We start from the raw sequence: 22,538 nt of genomic DNA, 5'->3' as shown, positions 1-22,538 counted from the left end.
GAGACATGATATATCCTACTCAGTACATATACTGTCTCAGTTCATGCAGAAACTGCGAGAAGGTCATATGGAAGCAGCACTGCGAGTTGTGCGGTTTCTCAAAGGGACAGTCGGGCAGGGGATATTGCTCAAATCAGAAACGGATCTACAGGTCTCCATCTACTGCGACGCTGATTGGGCAGTGTGTCCACTAACGAGAAGGTCTTTGACTGCTTATGTTGCCATGATAGGAGGTTCTCCAGTTTCTTGGAAAACCAAGAAACAGAAGGTTGTGTCGCAATCTTCGGCCGAAGAAGAGTATCGCACCATCTCTATTGCAAGTCGTGAAGTGCAATGGCTGCGACAGCTCTTGAGGGATTTGGGTTTCACGCAGAAGACTCCATCTCGTCTCTACTGTGATAGTAAGTATGCGATATATATAGCTACGAACCCGGTGTTTCATGAACGTACTAAACACGTAGAGATCGGTTGTCATCGGGTGTGTGATGCTCTGAAGTCAGAAGTGATTACTGCAGCACATATTGGTACTAAGGAGCAATTGGCGGACGTTTTAACAAAGGCTTTGGGGAAGGTTCAGTTCAGTCATCTTATGTCCAAGTTGAGCATTTGTAGTACGCATACTCCAACTTGAGGGGGAGTGTTGTGATAATGATGTGTTATACTTAGATAATGATGTAAATATTAGAGGGTTTATCTTTAATATTGTCGGCTAAGTAGATAAGGCCAAAGTCGAGTTGTATATATTGAGCTCTAAACTCACGATTAATGACACATAAATATTCAGCATTACCTTGCTTTACACCCTCTGTATTCTTGGGCCAGTTTTGGGTATAATGTAATGTTGTAATGGGTTTAGTATATCCACTTGTAACCAATATTGCCGTTGGGCTTTTAATAACATGTTACCTTGATTAGAGTTTTTGTCTTTCTTTGGTCTAACGTTTTTGTCAATTTCATCGACCATTTGATTAAACGATTTAGTAATCTTGTAACTTTTGACAAAAAAAAAGTAATCTTGTAACTTTTGTTATATATGTGTAAACTGTAAACTAGTAATTTAAACCCGTTTAGAACTGTCTAGGCTTAAATTTTTAAAATGCTAGATGGAATATGATTCCCATCATATTCCCAAAAGCCCTTTTAGGTATTGACTATTTACTGGTGCAACAGTACAGTGGAGACTTCAAAAATAATATTGAAATTCACATTTTTCACCACTCACACATTCTATCAAAAAAATAGTTTTTACAAAAAAGTAGTTTTTACAAAATAATCTATATTATAATTGTTGAGTTTTTTTGCTCACTCCTCAGCGTGTCACGTCAGCGTTTTGTAGGCCCCATTTTTAAAAAATGTGAAAAAGTGTCAAGTCCATAGGTCAAACCCGGGTTATTGAGATATAAACACCAACATTTATACCACTAAGCTAAATGATACTTTGTACATTGATGACCGAACCTAATATATATTTATGAAGGTCGGAAACTCTTACTTCTTCCGCTTCCTCTGAGGGTCGGGCCTACAAGTGTCTTATGGGTTTCTTTTTTAAATGAGATTCATATATGAAAAAAAAACTCAAGTTTGCAACAACTATAGTTTTCTCATATTGTAAAATGTTGTCGTTTAACATGAGTTTGAGTTCTTTTCATTATTGTCTCAAACAAGTCTGAGTTACAGACTTGTGCCGTGTGTCTGTTCGTAATCTATTTTTCACCGGTAAACTCTTCATGTCCACATCTTAAACCGCTTGATCATAAATTTTCCTGATTTGTAGCCCCTCTGTAAACCCTATATATATGATTCTCATCTTTGATGAACCCAATCTGCATCTCCACAAAACTCATTGATTCCTCTTAGATATAACCATCTTCTAGAAAATGTTTATCTCTGCCTCTCCAGTTCGTTAAGCCGGCGTCCCGGCGTACGTCACTCAACCTTCGAGTCTCTCCGTCTTGGTCGTAGTAGTCATAGCATAGCCTCTGGCTTCCTCCGCTTCTAGGATTCTCTGAACTTCAAGAAAGACAGGGAGTTTGCGGGAATCACGGTTCTCTTCCTTGATGAAAAGTTAAGTTAATCTTCGATCTATCACACTTATTTAACTTAATTTTTTAATTAATTTTCTGAATTTTTGTTGAATAATATTATTTGCAGATTCCGTGATTCATTGGTTTACTCCTGTCGGACGTGCTCATCATTACATGCCATCTTTGAAAGGAGGTTCCAATGTGAAAGTCAATCGTTTTGAGGTTGCTAGGTGCTCAAGCATGTACAAGATAACTGATCATCCATTCCTCATTGGTTTCATCTCACTAACCATTATTGATGAAGTCATCACGGGTGCTCCTGAGATCAATCTCCAGTGAAGATTAGACTGTTCGATAATCTCCGAGTGATTGTGAACACAAACCTAGAACTCCCATGTATATTATCATATTGCATATGGGTTTATATTATGTTTCGATATCGTAACTGATATTTAAACTCGCAGATGTAGTTGGGAAAATCCGTTCTGTACAGGGCTTTGACCTCACCAAAGAAACAACTCGAGTCGTTATCTCTCTCCTCATTGATCCATAAGAAACAATCAACACATAATTCTCTTTATATTACTATCTATATTGTGCTAACATCAATAATCAAAAATATTTCCTACCCAAGATTTGTGGTCATCTATTTATTTCCCTTACTTATCAATCTAATTTTACACAAATCTTTATTTTACAGCTTAAAAGAAACCACAATAACCCAAACAATCAAAACACCAAAAACAAGAATCTCAAAAAGACAAATCATTAATGATCACCTCTCTTTTTATCTAATACAAATAAACTTCAAAACAAATATACCAAACCAATCAACTCAACTAAAACTTAACGATACATACATTGAGCCAGCTAAGCAAATACAACTACATGGCCAGCTATTTAACAATTTACAAACTTACTTTCGCATATACTTACGAAGAAGACGAATATGACAACCAAGATCAGTGAACTTACCTAAACAAAAAAAGCAGAGTAAGTTACAAACTCTGATAAATACAACTAACAATGATTTTTGTTTACATATTACCCATCAAATAAAAGAGAAACAAACACAACCACACCAGGAGATACAAGAGACAATCCCAACAGACACAAATGCGACAACAACATCTCCACCTACTCACTCCTCTTGTCTTATGAAAATAGCTTACATGTTCGATGTCAACATGCCAATGTTATTGTCTTCTTACGAAAAATACATATATTCGTTTAAAACTCATTAAGACCCAAATACTAATTGTCACTCATTTTATAGTTATTTCTACAAGTATTCATGTATTTGTTTTAAATGTCCGGTAAAAGCAACAAGTTTAAAAATAAAAATAAAACATATAACCAACATAATAAGAATAAAAAAATTATTACTTAATACATACAACTTACACAACTAAACTAGAGAAAAAATATACAAAAACAAAAAGTACTCTCAACAAACTTAATATAATTTATGTAATCTCAATAGTACAAGTAACAAATTAAAAAGACAAACAAACAATAAGTCTCAGTGACACAGCAAACAACACCACGAACTATATCAATCACATTACTAACACAGTTTAGTCCGTCATGAGTGGAGAACAGTGCATACACAGTTCACCATCACAACTCTAACCTATAACAATAAAAAAACTTAAAAAAATTGATCAACCCAAAACGCAAAATTCACAGCTATAACAACCCTAACAAATATTGAGATGAAACAAGAACTCTGTCCACAACTCCGCGCTTGCGCAGAGGCAATGCCCCTAGTTAAAAAATAAAACCGAACACGTTTTTCAAAACAGGTCTAATGCATATGAATTGTATCATATTGCAAGTTTATTTTGCACTGTTTATTATACTTTCAAAACAACGTTACCATTCGATTCTTATAGTAACGAGCCCGCCACGGTGAGAATTCACATGCTTTTCTATTAGATGATAGTTCTTCGATTCATCTTGAATCAGATCTCATTTGTTAGCATTAAACCCTATTTGAACGACTTATGCATCATGGTTAACAAACATGACTGGTACTAATCGGTAAGAGTTTATAATTGAAAAATATATTATATATATTGAAGAATACTATAAGTTTATAACTTATATAGGGAAATAATGTTAAAATTTTCAGCGTATGGCAGGCATCCATGTGGGTGGACAAAATGTTTCTAGTCAGCGACAAAAAGTTTTATTTTGTACACTACAAAAGTATAATTTTATAGGGAAAACTGTTTTTTAGAGCAAAAATAACTATGTTCTTTTAGACTAATCTCATATACTTTATGTCACATTAGGCTAATTATTTTTAAAATGGCAATAATGCCATTAAAATTGTAATTTTAAGTATAATAAATAATGGATTCGATCAAGCGGGATCGATCGATCCGAAATTACAAGATCGAATGGATCGATCGATCATGATCATTATGCAGAACAAAAAAAATGTAGAGCATATACTGATCGACCTGGTCCATTTCACTCGATCGGCAAAGGTCGATTTCATACAGATCGACCGATCTTGAATTATAGACTGATCGATCTCGTGCCCAGGTAAATATTCCAAATCGATTTCTTGATTTTCTTCGGTTATATACGGTTTGATTCCCACTTGATTTGAACCGACCAAACATGATTTCAACTCTTTAAACTCGATTTCTTTGGGACGAAATTTCTCATGTCCTTCACGAACAAAGGGGGGAGAAAATCAAAGTCTCAAGTTCATAAACCATAATTCACTCAATTTCAGACTGATTTGGTAGAAATAATGTGAAAATTTTGTGAACAATCAATGGAATATTGAAGACGGCGTGAGAAGAAGGTTACCACGTTTTTTTCATTTTTTAAGTTTTTGTTTTAAAAATCGATTTTTTCAAAATATTAAAGTGAATATTCCCAAATATTTTGTTTCCATATATTTAGGAACTGATTTCTTATCCGTAGAATATAGCTAATCTGTAGAATTCGGTTTCTACAGGTTTTTAGAATTATAGTAATGTGTAGATTTTAATTTTTACATGTTTTAGATTTACAGTAAATCTGTAGAAGTCAGTTTCTACGTGTTTTAGATTTATATTAATGTGTAGATTTTGATTTTTAAAGATTTTAGATCGGTAGGTTAAGCGCGGAATGTGTATTCTAAATATTTTTAGAATACTCTTATTTACGTAGATCATGTATTCTAAACATTGTAGATTTTAAGAAAAAAGTGGATTTCGTTTTCTACTTCGCAGAATGTCATTTCTACTTTATTTAAAACATAATCTGAAAATTATGATTTAAACATAACTGAAAAAGATACCACTAAGTTCATATAGGTATTTTATCAATAGTTACTATTTTTTTAAAAAAAGATTTGTTTGTAAAACTGTTTATTAAATTTATTTTCAAAAATATTAAATGATATTATAGGCAAAAATGACACAAAATAAATATATTAGTATAAGAGTACGTAGTTATCATTTTCTTACTCTAAAAACCCAATTTTCCTATTTTTTATTAACAGAATCCAATGCTTTATTATGTCGTAGTTTATCATGATTTGATATTAGAAGTAGATTCGGTCCTTGTTGATCCAGATTTGACATTTTAGTACAAAATTGAGAAATTTGCATATTGATGGTAAATCGAAGGCATTTCTATTAAACATATAACTATGATGTTTTATATATTGCATTGTCTGAATATAATTTATGCATTTCGGATGTTTATTCATCAATTCAATTCATTTTCAAAAATTTCAGATTGGTGATGAGGCAATTTTTCTTTTTTGATAAGTATATGAATTTCATTATGAAAATAAGATTGTTTGCTTAATACAAAAGGTTAGAACATTTCAACTATCCTTTGCCAAAAAAAAAAGAAGAAACCAGAGGATGGCCACCACGTGAATCTTCAGTCATACTTTAGCCAGTGTATCATTAGGTTACGAAATTTCTTACGCTCCCTTCGTGCTAAAATGGCATTGCAAACAAGTCTATCAATCTTCCTGAATGTTATTGCTGGCGGAACAGAGATTGAGTTGTGGAGCCTGTTATTACGCTCCCACCAGACCGAGTATAAGGTCGCTTGAGCAACCAAGCGGCGAAGAGTTAAGGTGCTGATAGTGTCCCTCAGACCCAACCATTCCATAAAAGCTGTCCAACTATCCTTTGCCAAAAAAAAAAGAAGAAACCAGAGGATGGCCACCACGTGAATCTTCAGTCATACTTTAGCCAGTGTATCATTAGGTTACGAAATTTCTTACGCTCCCTTCGTGCTAAAATGGCATTGCAAACAAGTCTATCAATCTTCCTGAATGTTATTGCTGGCGGAACAGAGATTGAGTTGTGGAGCCTGTTATTACGCTCCCACCAGACCGAGTATAAGGTCGCTTGAGCAACCAAGCGGCGAAGAGTTAAGGTGCTGATAGTGTCCCTCAGACCCAACCATTCCATAAAAGCTGTCCATGTATGAAAGAGAAAGGGTTTATAGCCAAGTCTCTTAGTAACATCGACTCGTCAGTCTTAGTATCTCTTTGGTGTTCATCATGGAATCTTGTCCATATACCTTCTTTGATCCATACTTACCATTTCTTGTTTGATCGATAGTCACCATTTCGATTTTTTTTACCGAGTCACCATTTCGATTTTTTTTACCGAGTCACCATTTCGATTCGATGAGTTAAGTTTGCAATGGATACATTAACTCTTTCATTTTAGTCGTCAGTGGCCTTATCTTGTTCCTCAAGGAATTTAAAAACCGATTAGGAACTTGAAGATTAGGTAGACGTCTAAACACCACTCGACCTTTTTAATATATTTTTTCACTTTGGTAATGCAATTTCGCCCATAAACTTCTACTTATCCTCTTAGTAACCTGAATTACTGAGTTAAAATTTAAATCTCAACAATATAAAATTAATAAACAATTTTGACATGTGCCAATAATCAATTACTTTTTAATAATTTAAATAAGCAAATCAATCCCACTTTTGTTTTTGTATAACATAGATACCACGTACTCATATTATTTTGAAAAAAAGAGGTTTAATTTGGCACCATATAAGGTGCCAACAAAAACATAAATTAATATTATTAACATTTTTAGAGTTACCCTTAGTTTTACAAAAAAAATTACAATTTATGCCATTGTAATCGAGTTTCTGAAAAATCTCATCTTAGAAACACAATGAAAGCTTTTGTTTCTATTTTTAGAAACTCGTGATTCAGATTTGAAAACACGGAAAAATGACAATTTATCAATTGATATTAATTATTGCAAGTTTAATATATTTTTTGTATATTTATCATAGAATAACTATTTGCTGATTTGTACTTTATTATCATTTTTTGATATTTATTGTCATTTTCGTATAATGATTTGACCTGAAATAAAAATGACTCCATTGTTTTACCAAAGGATAACATTTTTAAATTTTTGTATTTTTGATTAAAAATTTTACAAAATGTACAATAACAAAATTTCTATTACTTGGGTTTTTCTCTTAAATATATCAAACAAACAAAAAAAAGTTAAGCTTACATGTTAATTAATCACATATATATATATATATTTTAAATCACTTTCCACGTTACAAGATGTTTCGTTTTTCGCGTATTCTTTTCCGTTCATGCCAACACTATAAAAATAAATAAACTTTGACATGTGCCAATAATCATACTATTTAATAATTTAAATAAACAAACCAATCCACTTTTATTTTTATATAAAATAGATACCACGTACTCATATTCTTTTTTAAATGAGGTTTAATTAGGAAAATATAAGGCGTCAACCAAAAAAAATAATACTATTTTTTTTTTAAATTTTACCATTAGCTTTACAAAGAAAACTAACTGTTTTCTATGCCACATGCAGAAATAATAATTGTTTATTTTTTAAAATTATAATTTTATTACAGCTAGTTGTAAGTTTATTAATTTTAAAAGTAATATGTTATCAGTTGTTGTTTTTATTTAATTTATTTTTCAAATCCGATTGTATTAAATTATTTTAATTTACTAAAACTAATTTTTATTTTTGAAATAATAATTTTATATCATTTTATTTCTTCTTAAAACAACAAAACGGTGTGTCTGAAAGAATGAACAGGACAATCATGGAGAAGGTGAGATGCATGCTCGCAAAATCTGGGTTAGGCGAAGAATTCTGGGCTGAAGCTGCATCAACAGCGGTCTACATTGTTAACCGATCACCAAGTTCTGCCATAGATTACCGTTTACCGGAAGAAGTATGGTCAAGTGTAAAACCTGAGTTGAATCACTTAAGGAGTTTCGGCTGCTCTGCCTATGTTCATACGATTCAGGGAAAGACGAGTCCTAGGGCCGTAAAGGGCGTTTTCTTAGGTTACCCATTCGGGGTAAAAGGATATCGAGTGTGGCTGTCTGAAGAGAGAATATGTGTCACTAGTAGGAACATAGTGTTTAACGAGGAAGAGATGTTTAAACACACGGTGACCCATCGAGAAGAGGTAGAATTAGAAAAGAAAACAAGAAGAGTGACGTTTAGGGAAAACCTAATAGATGGCCCTACACTACCTACGAGTACAACCGAAGAACCATTGGTTCAAGGTGGAGTTACTGAAACAGAAGAATCAGAAAGCTCAGAAGAAACCAGTTTTGTAGAAGAAGATAAAGACTCAGAAGCAGAACCAGAACTCGAGGGATATATGTTTGCACGAGACCGAGTTCGGAGGACAATCAAGCCACCTTCAAGGTTTGAAGATACTGATTTTGCAGCTTATGCTTTAGCCGCATCTGAAGAGATAGAAATCGACGAGCCAAAGTCGTTTAAAGAAGCTATGATGAGCAAGAAAAGCAAGTTTTGGAAGAATGTTGACGGGGATGAAATGGACTCTCTTCAAAGAGCTGGCACATGGATACTGATTGAAAAACCCGAGAATGCAAAAGTTTTAAGTAGCAAATGGATCTTCAAGTTGAAACCCGGAATACCTGGAGTCGAAGATCCAAGGTATAAAGGAAGATTGGTTGCACAGGGATTTTTTCAAAATGAAGGAATTGACTACAATGAAGTGTTTTCACCTATCGTGAAGCATGTGTCGATCAGATTGATGTTGTCTCTCGTGGTCAACAGGGATTATGAGCTTGAGCAGATGGACGTTAAAACAGTTTTCTTCATGGAGATTTGGAAGAAAGAATCTTAATGAATCAACCAGAAGGATTCATAAAGAGATGAAAATAAAGTCTGTTTACTAAAGAAGTCATTATATAGATTGAAACAATCTCCAAGGCAATGGAATCTTAAGTTTGATTGTTTCATGAAGATCCAGCGGTTTGTAAGAAGCAAGGAATATCCATGTGTTTACATGAGAAACGTGAACACAAAACAAGCCGTGTACTTACTTCTATACGTCGATGATATGCTTATAGCTTCGGGAGATAAACAAGAAATCAGAAACGTGAAAGAGAGCTTAAACAAAGAGTTTGAGATGAAAGACTTAGGAAAAGCTTCAGGGATATTGGGAATGGATATCATAAGAGACTGAAAGAAAGGAACCTTAGTATTATCTCAAGAGAATTACTCGGAGAAGGTTCTGAATTCGTTTGGGATGACTGAAGCAAAGGAAGTGATTACGCCAACCTCCACTCAATTTAAATTGAGGAGTCTTACAAAAGACCAAAAGGAAGAAGAAGGAAGGTACATGCAAGATATACCGTACGCAAGCGCGGTTGGGAGTCTTATGTGCGCCATGGTCGGTTCAAGACCTGATTTAGGCTTTGCAGTCAGACTCATAAGCCGATTCATGTCAGAACCAGGAAGGGAGGATTGGTCAGCTGTAAAGTGGGTTCTAAGATATCTAAAAGGTGGTACAAAAGGTGTCTTACGTTTACTAAACACTACAAGTTTAGTATTGAAGTTTTTTGCAATTCCGACTACTCAACTGACCTTGACAGGAGAAGGTCAGTAACTGGATATGTGTTTCAAGTTTGGGGAAACACAGTTAGCTGGAAATCGAGTTTACAGGAAGTGGTAGCTCTTTCAACGACTGAAGCAGAGTACATGGCTCCTACCACAGCCGCGAAAGAAGCCATATGGTTAAGAAAGTTATGTGCAGAGTTGGGTTTTGAACAAGAAAGTGTTAAGATACACTGCGATTCACAAAGTGCTATAGCCCTAGCAAAGAATCATGTTCATCACGAAAGAACTAAACACATAGACAACAAATACCACTTCATAAGAGACGTTATAGTAGAAGGCAAGGTTCACCTATCTAAGATCCATACTAGTAAGCTGTGTTTAAAAAGGCGCATGGCGCTCCATGGCGATGAGGTCTGTGCCTTGCGCCTTGCGCCATGGCGCACCGAGGCACTCGCCTTGAAGACCACTTGAAACTGTGATAAAAAAAAAATAACAAAAACTAAATTACTATGATGATGAACATGCAAATAAAGCATTCAATAACGTAAAGAACATGCAAACACAAACTATACCCTAAAGAGCAATAAAATACATGTTAAAAATGAATTTCAATACATATTAGATTTGTTTCAGTTACAAACAAAGATTATACATCAACTTGATCACAGGAGTCCTCAAGCTACAATATATTATTAAGCGTCGATTACGTAAGCGTCAATCACTTAGTGTATAAAAGAAAAGAAGCACCAAAACTACAGAGATAAGCATTCGCAGTGCATTCTAGACGGTAAGTGGGTAACCAAGCAACACAAGAAGTCATAATAAGAAGAAGAACCTATGAGACTAGATAAGAGTAGATAGTACTCTAACCTTAAGCAAAACACCGTGAGATCTATGTTTTGTGAGAATTTTTGACGTTTGGTTTTAACTTTGACGAGGGAGCTAGGGTTAAGAATCCAGCAGATTTCCTAACTAAAGCCGTACCTGGGCCTAAGTTTGATCTCTGTTGTGATCTCTTAAACATCGCCTAGAAGGGCTAGGCGCCACAGGTAACATCATTGTTGTAACCTCGCCACAGAAGAAATAATGAGTTAAGTACTCCAGTTATTTCTTAAACAACAATGAAGGGACTTTAGAGTTCCAAGGAAACGTTACCTGTGGGGAAGGAGAGGCGAGGGATAAGGGTTCTTAGCTCAAGGTGGAGAAGCTTCAGATATATCAAACACAAAGGAGTAAGCAAAGGATGATAAAATCAATAAGGAAACATTGGTTTAATAAGATGATTACCTTCAGAGAACGTCTTAAACAGCTGTGGGAGCTGAGGGAGACGAGTATCTCAGCTACAAGGGAAGCAAAATAGTGTTCATTAGACATAGTCTTAAACAGCTAAAGCATAAAGACAGTGGCTTTATCAAGAGCTGAAGGGAGACAGGTGTATGAAAAATGGTGAAAGTTTCTAAAGGTTCATATAACTCAAAACCGAGATGTCGAAGAATCGCATCTCACTGTCATACTCAAAAGAGATACACTAACATTTAAAGCAAACTCAAGACAGAGAATCTTACCAGGAGCAGTGTAATAATTCGACAAGGTTTTTTTTTTGGTGTAAATGTTAAGAGATTCGACAAGGTTGAAACAGTTCATCCATCATCTACAACATGCAAGATACCGATTCGTTAATCATCAAGAAAAAAAGAAGAACTCGCGAGCTTTTTTTTAAAAAAAAGGATTATGGATCCCTTACCATGTAGGAGTAGCTGATGAGAGTGGAAGAGAGAGAGAGAGAGAGCTGAGGATTTGGAAGTTAAGTCGATCTCAAGAATCTAAGCCGTAAAAGGGGGTGAAGGAAAAGGTAGTGGCGTACGAGCTACATCGGATCTATGGCGAAGAGGATTCGCTGATAGACTTCATCACCGCTTCGGAGAGAACAAGGAGCATGACGATGGTGATTGATGGCGATTAAGGATCTTCAGGCGGACTGGTCTATCGAGTAACTCGAGAAAGGAGAAGAAACGCTCCAGGTTCATCGACGTTTCCAGAGACAAAACAAAGTAAAAACAGTTGGGCCATAAGGTGTGGACAGTAATATGTGCCTTAGGTGGAGAATTGTGAAGTAGAGGCCCAATTCCTGGCCCACACAAGTCCAGCAACGTTTGAAGACCTGCAACAAAAGGAATAATCACATTAGTTTCTTTTTCAAGTTCGACAAGAGACAAAAGCGTTGAATACAATCAGGAATATGAAATCTAATGACGGTGGCTGGAGTTATAAATAGGGAGGTAGTCAAGGCTTTAATCATCATCCGAAAGCACAGACAATAACGAGCAAGAGAGAAAGATCGAGAGAGAAAGATCAAGAGCAATATTAAACAGGCTTCATTTACTTATTAACCTTGTGATCTCTAATAGTTGTTATTGTGCGACTCTTTTGCATTTTTGAATAAAAGATACGTTTTGATTCATTGTTATTCTAAAGCACAAGTTGGATTGAATTCCTAAAAAGATCTTTCATCACTATATGAGGTAAGTTGGAGATCTCCTTCAGGCAAGTTGTTGTTTACACTTATAATCAAACAGTCCATAATTAGTAATTAAACAAGGTCTTCATAGTGTTTTTTTTTTTTTTTTGCAGCTTATAACGAATGACAAGTTTGTGAGTGTGGAGCATAGAGTTTTGGCAAATGGAGGTAAAGAGCCACGCACTTCGGTTGCATCTTTCTTTGTGCATCTATTAAAGAGCTTTTGTCTGAAGAAAACCCTCCCAAGTACAGGGAAACCACTCCAGAAGCCTCTAACCACAATGTGGCTAGAAAACGTGATGGGAACAATTCGTTGAGCCATTTAAGGATCTGAACAAAATTGGTGAACCTGATCTGAATCTCTGTTGTTGTTTCTATTGTGTTTCCAATAAAACATTAGTGCACACAGATGCACAATATGGTTTCCGACGTTTCTGCATGTTTTGTTTTTACGTTTGAGAAAAAGAATAAATTACATGTTATACTTCCAATAAAATGTTTATTTCACGTTTGATCTAATAAGATATGACCATCTATTATTTAATGAACAAAACTTAGGTTCACCCCTGTGGTGAATCCCCTAAATTCACTTTCCTAGTGATTATCAATCAAATTGACAATTAATCAAAAAAGATATTAAAACTAAAGAAAAAAAAGGAAAATAGCTTTAAAAAAAAGGGAGAACATATAGACTTAAGAAGAATGCAACTAAAACGAAGAACTTAGCCTCGTGTTATAAAGATACAAAGTTTCTTGTTCAAGAGGTTATGACCAGAATGGCCTGAAACCAGTTCATTTTACTCTGATTTACCTACTACTGAAGATCATTCATTCATGGTGTTGTATAAATGCTTGTTTTAAGCTACTTGGACCAGTTTATTTTCCAACCCTTATATATAGTTTCTACACATATGAATGAATGAGAGTATACACATTGACATAAGTTACAAGAACATGTACATGGATAAAAACAACCCACGTTCTCAAACTATTTTGTCGCAATGTTGTACGCTTTTCTACTTAGCTGGGAATACTAATATATTCAATACAAGAACAGATCAATCTATGAAGTGTTGGGGCATTGTGTGTGCTTTGCTAAAGGTTCAGCAGAGACGTTGAAGCTGAATATGACCTTAATTTTTGAAGATAATAATAAGTGTAAAAACAAGAATATGCTAGAAACACCAAAAGTTGGAACGAAAACAAAACATAATGAATATCTGCTTTCATATTTACTTTCATATTTAAAATAACAGAGTTTTACGGTGATCCACCACAACTCTTGTCAAATCCCTACAAAATATGACACATACACAAATTAAAAAATGATAGATAATTCAAATATAAGTGGTATAGAGAATAAAGTATTAACTTGGAGCAGTTGTGAAAAGGAAGTTTCATTGCCTAAGGTGAGACTAGTGGCAGCAACAGGTAACTGAGTATCAAGAGGAAGACTTGAGTCATGAAATCTGTAGATTGATTAAGTCCCAAAATTCGATGAAGATTGGACAAACAAAAAAAACTATATATCAAATACCTGAAATGACAACTTTTTTTTGGCTGTAGCATTATTGGATGATTTTGATATACCACGATTTTTTATTTCAAGCACATTCATATACCGACCATGGCGTCCGGCTTTTTGGTTCTTTGGTCGTCCAGGAGGTTTTTTTCTTTTTATTCCACGTGCGTTTAGAACTTCTTCTTCATCTTCTTCTTCCACAAGTTCAAAATCTAAAGAGTGGACCATCCATTTATTAGCTTTCACAAGTTCCTTTTTCTTTTCCACCAATTTTTCAAGCAACTGAGAGGCAGCTTCATCTACACACAACGTCAGTTCTACATGTTCAGCAGCAACAGACGCAATCTCACGGAAAGTACGACATATATGACTATATCGCTTTCCGATCGATTGCTTCACTGTATCATTAGGTGTCGCTGAATGATAAAAGGATATGGTTCGTGCTTTAGCCTCTTTACTCCATCGATTCAGAATGTAAGTAGGTGGAATTCTTCTAACATACACTTTTAATGCATGACGACATAAGATTCCACCAAAAGAAAACTTCATGCAACTACAATGTATCGTTTCGTTTGCAGCAACATAGTTAACCAAATGATTTCTTCCAACACCACGTAAAGATACATTGTATTCAGCACTCACCATCTCAGACTTATTGACCCTTTTGGCAACATAATCACCTATAGCTATGTTTTCCTTCTGGAACAAGGTAAAGACTTCTGGTGTATACACGTCCAATGCATGTTGTAACATTTCTACAGGAGCTGATAATACCGGCGAGGTATGCATCATACTGAAGTCAGTAGTTAATTCTTTAAAGCGCCGATCATCCAACACTCTCTCATAGTGTTTAAAGAAGCGAAACAAGTTATAACCGCTCTTCAAGTAATTTTTCAAAATATTATTCATACTTTCACTACGCTGTGTGCTCATCATATCGGCTGTAAAATTTTGACGATCATATACCCTTGCCCATTTTTCTCTCAACTCAAACAAATCATTCAGCCATTTATTCTCTATCAATCCATGCTTCTCGAGCATTTCACTCCATGCCGATAACCACTCTACTTCATTCTCATGGTCATATACACATTTTCCAAAGTCTGTGGCAAAATGGTTTGGTCCATGAAATACACAACTCAACCTCTTTGTAGCATTTTGGTAAATATGCCAAACACATAACCTATGTTTTGTTTCAGGGAAGACTTTTCCTATTGCATTTTCCATTGCTGCACATTGGTCAGTAAGAATTGTTTGCGGCTGTTTTCCAGACATTGCTCCAAGAAAAGTCTGAAAAAGCCACTCAAAAGATTCTGTAATGCTTAACTCCAATTTTTTTAACACACTGGCGGTAAGCTACAAAGCATCCGTGACCTCCTCTATTCCTTTTTTTTCTCTCATATTCCCATGATCATACATATATGTGATTAAAAAAGATCTAACAACTCTAAGCTTAAAACTATATGATCCTGAGATATATAACAAACAATAACTATACTTGAGGTTAATTATGTTGTTTTAGGGAATTGACCTAATCTAAAAACATCGATTCTTAAATTTGAATAAGGATAAAAGAGAGTAACGCGACGTACCGTTCAAACACAGATCTCGAACCTTTGTTTGAAAACTACAATCTGTGTTTTTTTAGGCACTGAGAACAAGCCTCTGAATTTGAAGAAGCAGCAGCCGAGGAGGTGTTTTGATCAACGTCGTTAAGTCGACGTCTTCCCTTTTCTTTTTAAAGCTGTTTTCCTTTTTTTTTAAATTTTAATACCTTTTTTGATTAATCTTATATGGCTATTTGATTGGTAATCAATAGTGAGGTGAATTTAGGAGATTCACCATAGGAGTGAACCCAAGTTTGGTTCATTTTTAAATCAACATATGGGTTCAGACAAGTTGACACGTGTCGAAATATCAATGCTGAGTCAGGTCCGTGCAACTATGTTTCCTCAGATTTTGTAGCATTGTCAAGCTGCGACTCTCTCATCATGTGGTTTCTATCATTTTCTAAATATTATTTATACATCGACTTGTATAGATTTTTATACTCAAATTCAGATTTTTTTGATTTTTTTCTTGTTCCAATTTTTTATATTGTTAATTTATTTTTTTATACTTTTGAAAAACATTAATTGAGAATATTTGAACTGATTAAATTTTATTGGTAAAAAATTATTAGAAAATGTATAATAAAATAAAAAAAATAAATTAAATTATAAAAATTTATTAAATTCTTAATAAGTGTGATTTTAGCAGTCAAACACTTCATAATTTATAATAGCCATAGAGAAAATCAAAATTATTATTTATTAACGTTACCACTTACGGCTACAAATTGGACTCAGAAACATAATAACGTGATAGATACAGGCCGCGTAGTGACTTTTGCTCTCAGAGAAGTCATTCTTCACGGCAACAAGGTATGTCTTGAATATCTTTTTACTCTCAACTCTTAAGGTAAGGTTGATGATTATGATTGAAGCTTTGTTCTGCTTCTACTTCTACTTCGAAAAAGCTGATAAAGCTTCAAGGCTGGAAAATGCTAGCTATTGAGTACGTGAAATCTCGCTACAGATGCAAATACATGTATGTCCTCAGAAACAGAATTGAAAGACTCGAGTTTTACTTACAGCATTGTGAGACCAAAAGTTTTGTTCAAGAGCTTAGGTGGTCAAGTCGAGATTGTGAAAGATGGGAAGCCTTAACTGATGTTCGGAGATAGTAAGCTGTGCGTAAACGGTAAACCCACCAGCGAGCAGGATTTAGCGGATTGCTTGTTGGGCAAGAACAAGATCAATCTTTTTAGGATTCTTGGCAGAGAACCTAATTTCTTGAAAGTACCTATCGAGATAATGGATTTTTTGATTCTATCGCAAAGATCTTTCCTTCGGTTAAGAAGATAGGAAGGTATTACGCCGCAGAGAGTAAACTGATTCTTGATCCAGAGACTGGATTGTATAGCGAAGAGAAGACACCTAGTTACGTGAAAGACACGGTTGAGGACTCCTTTGAGAAAGTTATCAGAGGAAGGGATGGATGGCTGGCTGGTCAAGAGCTTGGTGAACAATTCTAGTTGCAAAGTTTTATTTAAAATGAGTTTGGGATGTGTACTTATGAGATTATAAGAGATAAGAATCTGTGAATCCGAGATTGTTGAATGAAACAAAAATAGAAAACACACATTGCATATCACAGGTAAATTTCCTGGATCAAGAATATTTAAAGAGTATATTATACATAAATAATCCTGGCTTTCCCACACCCAAATATAAATGGTTTGACCAACAACAAATAGAATCATGAAGAAAACAGATATGTGTTTTGCTTTTGTGACCAACAATCATATTGATCAACTTTTCTTGCTATAACCGATCATCAAGAAAGTTTTTTGCAACAAAAAGTTCATGCTTGCTTTCTGGTAATGGATGGCAACAAGCGAAAGATCTTTAGTCATTAAGGAAGAACAGGAGGTGCGACTGCTCTGGTGTTGTAAGATCTACAATGTCCACATTTCTGTCCTATTATGTGGAAGTACACTTCTGTTGTGTCGTTACAGTCGTTGCATAGTATCCACACCTGTGAATCCCACACATAATCTTCTTCTGAGTAACTTATAAAACGGTTTTGATTGAGACCTTGAGTGACAGAGAAGAAATATAATTATGTACCTTCTTGTCATGGTAATCTGAAGGCATAGATGTGGCTTCAATCTAACAAACACAAATGAATTAAAATTTGATATTTGAAATGATTTAACATTACTTAAAATATAAATAGATAAAAAAAAATTGATTTATGGACTGCACTAATACTTGATTTAACCGATTTACACCTGATCTAAACCGATTTAAGAAAATTGTTTCCGTTATGAAAAATTTGCTGCCTGGACCGTTTTTTAGAACCCTGATTAAAACATAATTCACCAAAAGATGTTAAAACTAACCTCTGCATCCATCCTCTGCCATGTTTTTGACATATCAATCACTGACCTCGAGCAAATAGGACAGCAAAATCTTCACAGCAAAAAGTTCACACATTCAAAAACCCCATCACTAAAAGGTTTAAACACAGAGATATAACCACAAGAAAAAAAAGAGTAAATAGATTACTTGTCACGCTTGATCATCTCATGGTAGCATTCACAGTGCATCGTGTGTCCACATTTCATCACTGTTGTTTCTTTAAGAGAGTCAAAGAGATACTGCAAGAGCAACAAAAGTATCTCATTCATACATTTAGCAGACAGAAACACACACTCAAGCTACGCCTTGACATAACAGACATACCTCGAAACAAATGGGACAGTGATGTCGCATTGAATCCTCAACGCAGCGATGGTTGTTGCGCAGACCAGTTGCATAACAAGATCCTATTAAGCATATAATGGATGATTTTTAGCACTTGGTTGTGTGTGAATGAAACTGAAAATGATCAAGTTTGTTGTTTTTTTAGTTTTTACCACACTTCTTGCAATGGAAGAAGTTCTCACGTCCACCAACTCTGCAACAGACACAATGAAATTGTTAATAACGACACAAACTTAAAACGAATCACCAATTATACTGTATGAAGGAAATAATCTCTCACCTGCAGATTCCACAGTCATCACAATGGAACTGTTGTTTCTCAGTCTGAAACAGAACAATACAGCAAAAATGATTAGAACCAAACACCAAGATGCAACAGATTAGAAAAATGTGTAAGAAAATCAAAAATTGTTTACATTATCATCATAGAACTTGCAGATATTGCAAAAGTATTCTCCCATGTTGACACCACAGTTGGAGCATACTTGAGCTACCGGCTGCTCTGTGTCGCAAACCGAACAAATCACCTGAGAAAAAACAGCCATAAAGGTGCAACAGATTAGAAAAAAATGCAAACTTGCTGAGATCACATAGTAAAAATGAAAACTTGCTGAGATTACATAACTCAATTAAAGAGAATTAGATCGTACTTGTTTAACGTCTTGACGAACAAGCTCATGACGGTCGTAGATATTGCGCAAAGTGCTCTGTTATTCAAAAAAAGGAAGTTACTTTTAATAACTAAAACTCAGGTTTTACGGTTAAGACATAACAGGGGAAGTAATTTAGGACAGTAATTAAAGGTTTTGAGTTGAGATTATTACAGCGAACTCGTTGTGACAATGGCGACAATCGAAGATTTCGTTGCAACATGGAGCTCTGATCTGGCATCTCCTCCTGTAGTGCTGACACCTAATACACATGGAAGAGACACAAGATCTACATGGATCAGAGAGAGAGTCCAATTATAAACTTTTCTGGATCGAGACAGATCTATCAATCGATTACGATCATAAACCGGAGACTGATGAAAACCCATGAATCAGATTTGGAGAAAGGGAGAGACTTTGTGATTCAGAGCTTAGAATTATGGGAATCTACGGATCACATTGAAAAAGAGAGAAGACCCACAAAAGCACTGATCTGATAGACTAAGAGAGTAAAATACATAAAGAGAAACAGAGGATTGTTGTTTTTACCCGAAACCCATTTTGCCAAAGTGAAGGCGATCATTGGGTGAGGCTTCCATGAGAACAGGAGGAGAGAAGCTGGTAGAGAGAGAGAGATATAAAGATGTGAAAAGTTTAACTCTTTCTCTCTCTATAACTATATACTTTATATATGTGTGGAGAGGAAGTGGATTTGGATTGGACTGAATGGGCTTTGAAGCCGAAAGTTTTATCTGAATCGCAAGGCCAGGAATGAAAACAGAGACCCCACTTCTTGTTCTACAACCTTCCTATTTGCAGGAATGACGAGAGAAAGAAAAAGAAAGCTTGGAGCTTTTATTCTCTCTCTCTATCTATCCTTGAGAATGTTGTTAGCGTGGGAGGTCGTGAGATTTAAAGAAATATGGAATAATTTAAGGGGGAGAGAGATAAGGTGAAGAAAGTGGTGAGTGAGGGAGATGGGATGGGATGACATGGATACCAACCGTAACAGAGAGTAGAGCGCCGAATTATTGACCAATCACATGTCATCCATTCATTATTTTCAGACCTTCTATTTCCCAAAAGACATTTCTTTGTCTTTGTAAATTGTGTAATATTTGCAAGAGAGGTTAATAAATGACCTATTTGTTTACCAATGGGATTTTTTTGGATTACAAGATTAAAGATCACGTAATAAAGTTTAAAGCTACTTTTCTTGTTGTTATCAAAATATTCTTTCTTCTTATTTTGTTAGGTACTGGCGTGGCAAATACAAAATTATATGATTGTGTTATGAAATAACTTATAATTTATAGTATCGAGAAATTTAAATAAGAGTAGAATTTAATACCCGTATGAAGCAAATAACATTAATATGAGGGAGAGAGTTTATTATAAGGAAGAAGAAGAAGATGTAATGGTTCTTTGATTATAAACTCTTGTTCTTGTTTATGGAGTACAAAAGAGTGAGATGAGTGATGGTATTTATAGTGAACAACAATACATAAAATAACAAAGATGGTGCTTAATTTGGTAAATGAGTGGGTGATCATAGTGCTTGATGAGTAGATGATCATAGTGCTTGAGTTGGTAAAGGAGTGGATGATCATAGTGCTTGAGTTTGGTAAAGAAGTGGATGATCATTTCAATGCTTAATTTATAACACTCCCCCTTGATCATCCATCTTGTATTACGTGGTGCCTCGTTAAAAACCTAGTCATGGAAAACCCAATGGGAAAAACCGTAGTAAAAGTAAAAAGAGTACAACTACGTAAGCTCCCCCTCGAATGAGTAGTCATAGAACCTTTAGAACAATGATAGATTTTCATCTCTCAAATTGTAACATTCTCTTTGGTTGTCTATCTTTTGTATGTTCTTTGTTGCCTCGTTAAAACCTTGTCATGGAAAAACCCAATGGGAAAAAAAAAACCATGATAAGGAAAAAGAGTACAACCACACTTACTATCATATTTCTTTCTCTGGAAATAATATCTTCAGGATATGCATTCCAATCAACTCTCTTCAGAGAATTAAGCTTAAGAGAATAAACTCTATTCATTTCTATTATGATATCTAGGGCCTTTAGACTTCTTGTCCATAATTCTCTTTTGACTTAGACAATAGTTTATTGGTCTATTTGGATTTCAAACCAAATTTCTTACATATAATCGTATAGAAATTCGTCTCGTACATACGAATTATTCATTTGTAACTATAGAAGTTACTATTATGATTTTCTTTCTTTTCATATGAAATTACATCTTTCAGTAATGAAAAAGATTAATAATTTTCTTAAATAACACTCTTACGTATGGTATTTCAGGACCAAACATATACGAGCGTCTTAAATAAAATACTTTAAGGATCTTTATGATAACATCTCAGTTTTAGATCTCCAGTTTAGAATACATAAAACAATATAGTATTGTCAAGAGTTTTCTTCCAAAATATAATTTTTCTATAACTCTTCAGGAGTTTTGATTATATTCAAATCATGATTCTATTGATTTATAATCTCTTGATAAATACAAATGGATACATTTGTTAACCTTATAATATTTCATATATCCCATAAAATAGTTTGTTTCAATTCGATCGAATATGCAGAGTTCCCGGGAACATGATTTTGATATCATCAATCCTTCATGGATTATACTTTCAGGGATTAACATTTTTCAAGTGGATTGTTTTATTCAAGTTCTTCCTTTATTACCAGACTATAAGGAACTTGAAACTAGTTGCATCTACCATATGAAATTATGTCTCTTCACAATCAATTTCATATTGATCCTTCTTTGTGTGCAACGGTTCATTTACATCTCACTTGTTTTACACCTTTTAGTGTATGGACTACTGGTCCAAATACTTCTCTATTTCACAAGAAGTTTATATCTTTGTCTATTGCATCTTTCTGATTTGGCCAATCATTTCTTTGTGTACACTTTTCAATAGACTTTCTTTCATGATCCTCTTTCTCATTTATTATATCAACTGCTACTTTGCATGTATAATATCATCGACGTCAATTTTCTTATCGGTTCCATTTTGTTTCATACATGACATAACTTATTGAGATCTCTTCATTTGTCTCAGGTACCTGAATTTTCGTCAGTCATGTTTAATTTCTCTTCTGGAGATCATACAAAACTATATTGCCTCGTTTTGACCATTATCAATATATGCTCCTTTTCATTTACGAGGATTTATCTTGGGAACCAATCTGTCTACCACGCTGCAGGCGTGACTAGCAGTTTGATATTGTTCTTGTAGAACATTTATTTTTATTGGAGCATTTACAGCTGGTATATGTGACTTGATCACTATATTTATATGGGTCGTGTCTGGCAACTGCTTTAGTAAGTTTTGAAATGAATTATCTTTTGGACTTCTATTTCACATTGTGTTTAGCCCGAGGATCAATGATAATTCATTTCAACTTATTTTCTTTTCCAGCTGTTTATTTTCTCCCCTTATGTTGGAAGTACTAACTCACTTTTAGAATTCATGTATAGCCTTACTTATAGTTTTCGGGGATGGCTCTGGATTCTTAAGTGTCAATAGAGATTTATATCCAACATATATTTCCAACCTCATTTGAAAACACATCTTCATTTGAAGCTCTGTGGCGGAGCA

At 34.7% G+C, this 22,538-nt stretch overlaps 1 protein-coding gene across 1 annotated transcript; it reads right to left on the bottom strand.

The window, feature by feature from the left end:
- Nucleotides 1–17,117: 17,117 nt before the first annotated feature.
- LOC106386602 (E3 ubiquitin-protein ligase MIEL1) lies at nt 17,118–19,937 on the bottom strand. Its single transcript, XM_013826434.3, has 11 exons — nt 19,455–19,937; nt 19,080–19,167; nt 18,906–18,962; nt 18,672–18,782; nt 18,536–18,579; nt 18,408–18,448; nt 18,235–18,317; nt 18,058–18,149; nt 17,892–17,961; nt 17,617–17,658; nt 17,118–17,524 (listed from the first exon to the last, which is right to left on the bottom strand). The coding sequence occupies exons 1-11, from the start codon at nt 19,502–19,504 to the stop codon at nt 17,402–17,404; spliced, it is 801 nt and encodes a 266-aa protein (XP_013681888.2). The 5' UTR covers nt 19,505–19,937; the 3' UTR covers nt 17,118–17,401.
- Nucleotides 19,938–22,538: the final 2,601 nt, after the last annotated feature.

This window comes from Brassica napus, chromosome C3, assembly GCF_020379485.1.
Source record: "Brassica napus cultivar Da-Ae chromosome C3, Da-Ae, whole genome shotgun sequence".
NCBI lineage: Eukaryota > Viridiplantae > Streptophyta > Magnoliopsida > Brassicales > Brassicaceae > Brassica > Brassica napus.
This window is presented reverse-complemented; position numbering and strand designations above follow the sequence as displayed.